The 2,685-nt window shown below is 35.9% G+C and overlaps 1 protein-coding gene across 1 annotated transcript; it reads left to right on the forward strand.

Moving 5' to 3' along the window:
- Positions 1 to 604: 604 nt before the first annotated feature.
- Positions 605 to 1,842, forward strand: LOC106317105 (cytosolic sulfotransferase 18-like). Its single transcript, XM_013754962.1, has one exon. The coding sequence runs from the start codon at positions 748 to 750 to the stop codon at positions 1,810 to 1,812; it is 1,065 nt and encodes a 354-aa protein (XP_013610416.1). The 5' UTR covers positions 605 to 747; the 3' UTR covers positions 1,813 to 1,842.
- The last annotated feature ends 843 nt before the right edge of the window (positions 1,843 to 2,685 follow it).

Genomic DNA, 2,685 nt, shown 5'->3' on the forward strand with positions numbered 1-2,685 from the left:
AAAAAGTATGTATTAAATAACTTTGCAATTTTTTTGTAATTATATTGAAATAGTGTATATCTTTAACTATAGAAGATATTTTTATTGTTTATCTCTTTAACAAAACAAATATTTAATTATATATACTGTTTTTGCCATTTGGAAAAGTTTCTGATAAAAACTCATTTACCTGGTGTTAAAAATACAAATTGCAATTACAACTACAAGATCTTCTTCTTCTTTTCCGGATTCGTTTCCATGCTATTGTGATAGTGAAATGATAATTTCTTCTACATATGCCATAAAACATTACAATATTTTGCCATTTGGCAAAGCTTCCCTTGTTAAAAGATCCTCTTCTATTTTACATATGCCACATATTATATTTTTTTTCTTTATACATGCAAATATCATTCAGGCATGCATTGACTAAATGCAGTCCTGATTTTTGTTTTATTCTTTCCATAATAACCCTATAAAGAAATGGTAATATCGTTTATATATATATGCCACATGTTTTTTTTTTTGTTTTCTATTTTGACAAAGTTTTGATATATCCAACTCATTTACAGTTGGCAAGTGCCACAATTACAAGATTTCATCTTTTCTTTTGGTTACTGTTTCAAGATTATAATGTAACACCTGTGGATATAAATAGCTTCATGCATGACTAATTATACACCATGATCCAGGCACAAACAATATAACTCACCTCTTTTAGTCCACAGAACTTAAGGCTAGTCCTCACATCCTCTTCCTTGATATTCCATGGATTCAGAAACAGTTACCAATGCAACCCTACCGAACCACCAAGACGAGACCGAGAAAGAGTTTGAGAAGAATCAACAACGGTACCAAGACCTAATCGCCACGTTTCCTCACACCCAAGGCTGGAGACCAAAATCTCCACTGATCGGATACGGTGGTCACTGGATAGTGAAGCCTCTCCTTGAACGTTGGCTTCACGCGCGAGACGTCTTCCAAGCACGACCCATTGACTTCTTCGTTTGTAGCTACCCAAAGTCAGGTACCACTTGGCTCAAAGCTCTAACTTTCGCCATCGCAAATCGGTCGGCCTCTGACTCTGACCAATCCTCAAACCCTCTCCTGAAATGTAACCCTCACGAGCTTGTTCCTTTCATCGAGGGTGAACTCTCTTTATTCCAACAAAATGATGCTGTCGAGGACAAAGGGAACACACTGTTCTCGACTCATATCCCTCATGGGTTATTACCCGAGTCGATTTCGAAAGCGGGTTCTAAGATGGTTTACATTTGGAGAGACCCAAAGGACACCTTTGTCTCCATGTGGAACTTCTTCCAGAAGGAAAGGTCAGACAATGGTCATCTCAACAGTCTTGAGGAGTCTTTTGATATGTTCTGTCGAGGCCATTCTTTGTACGGTCCTTATCTAGACCATGTCATGTCGTATTGGAAAGCTTATCAAGAGAAGCCAGATCAGGTTTTCTTCCTCAAGTACGAGACCATCAGAGCTGATCCTTTGCCCTATGTGAAGAGATTGGCTGAGTTTATGGGTTATGGATTCACATCTGAGGAAGAGGAGAAAGGGGTTGTTCAGGAAGTTGTGAACCTCTGCAGTTTCGAGTCGTTGAAGAATGTTGAAGCCAACAAAGGAGAGAAAGACAAAGAGGACATCAAAGGTAAGGTAAGCGGAGGTGATGTTCCTTCTAAGTTTTATCCGAATAGTGCGTATTTCAGAAAGGGAAAGGTCGGTGATTGGAGCAACTACCTGACTCCGGAGATGGCAGCTCGTATCGATGGATTGATGGAAGAGAAATTCAAGGGCACTGGGTTTTTTGAATATGGTAATTAAATGGCCGGTTTGTGTTCTTAGTTTACTTACAGTCGCAAGTTATCTCATTTTCTCAGTATTCTACAATGTAATATGTTATCATGCATTTGGTAGAGCAAATCTTGTTTCTGTTTTTTTTTTCTTTCAAATTTATGTTTCTATAAAAAGTAATTGGGTTTGTAGCCCATTTGCCAGCAACCTTTTATCTTTCATCAGTGTTATGCTTTCTGTTAATTTCTCCATATTGTGTGTGTGTAATTATGATAGCATGAATCGTACTATACTATTTTGTGATGACATGTTTGATTGTTTTGAAAGAAGAAAAGAAAAAAATATAAAAGAAAGTGTTTTTACATTACTGCAGAAGTATGTGTTATTTTACAAAACAATATATACAATAGAATGTAATCATGCTGTATCACTACTACAATAAAACATATTTTTTACTAGGGCAGTATTCGTCGTAAACGGGGTGTTACGATGAATTAACTTCGAAAGACATTTCGTTGTTAAACGTCCGTCGTAACGGAGGTTTCGTCGTAAACGACTCGTTATGTTTACGACGAAATATATTCCGCGTAGCGCAGGGAAAGAATTCGTCGTAAACGACACGTAAGATTTCGTGGTAAAGCCCACGTAATGATTTCGATGTAAAACACACGTAAATACTTTCGTTGTAAATCACTCGTAAACATTTCGATGTAAAACCCTCGTAAATCTTTTGATGTTAATCACTCGTAAACATTCGATGTAAACTCCATGTAATGTTTACGAGGAGTTTACATCGATTCTTATTATATTATTATTAATTAGTATATAATAAATTTTAATTTATATTTAATATTCAGAATTTAAAATAATTTAAATTTTAAAACGAAATATGAAATTGAAAAA

The sequence above is a fragment of the Brassica oleracea genome, chromosome C9, assembly GCF_000695525.1.
Source record: "Brassica oleracea var. oleracea cultivar TO1000 chromosome C9, BOL, whole genome shotgun sequence".
Classification (NCBI taxonomy): domain Eukaryota; kingdom Viridiplantae; phylum Streptophyta; class Magnoliopsida; order Brassicales; family Brassicaceae; genus Brassica; species Brassica oleracea.

Excerpts from the sequence above, each read along its gene's own strand:
- LOC106317105 (XM_013754962.1), top strand. The coding sequence starts at position 748 with ATGGATTCAGAAACAGTTACCAATGCAACCCTACCGAACCACCAAGAC.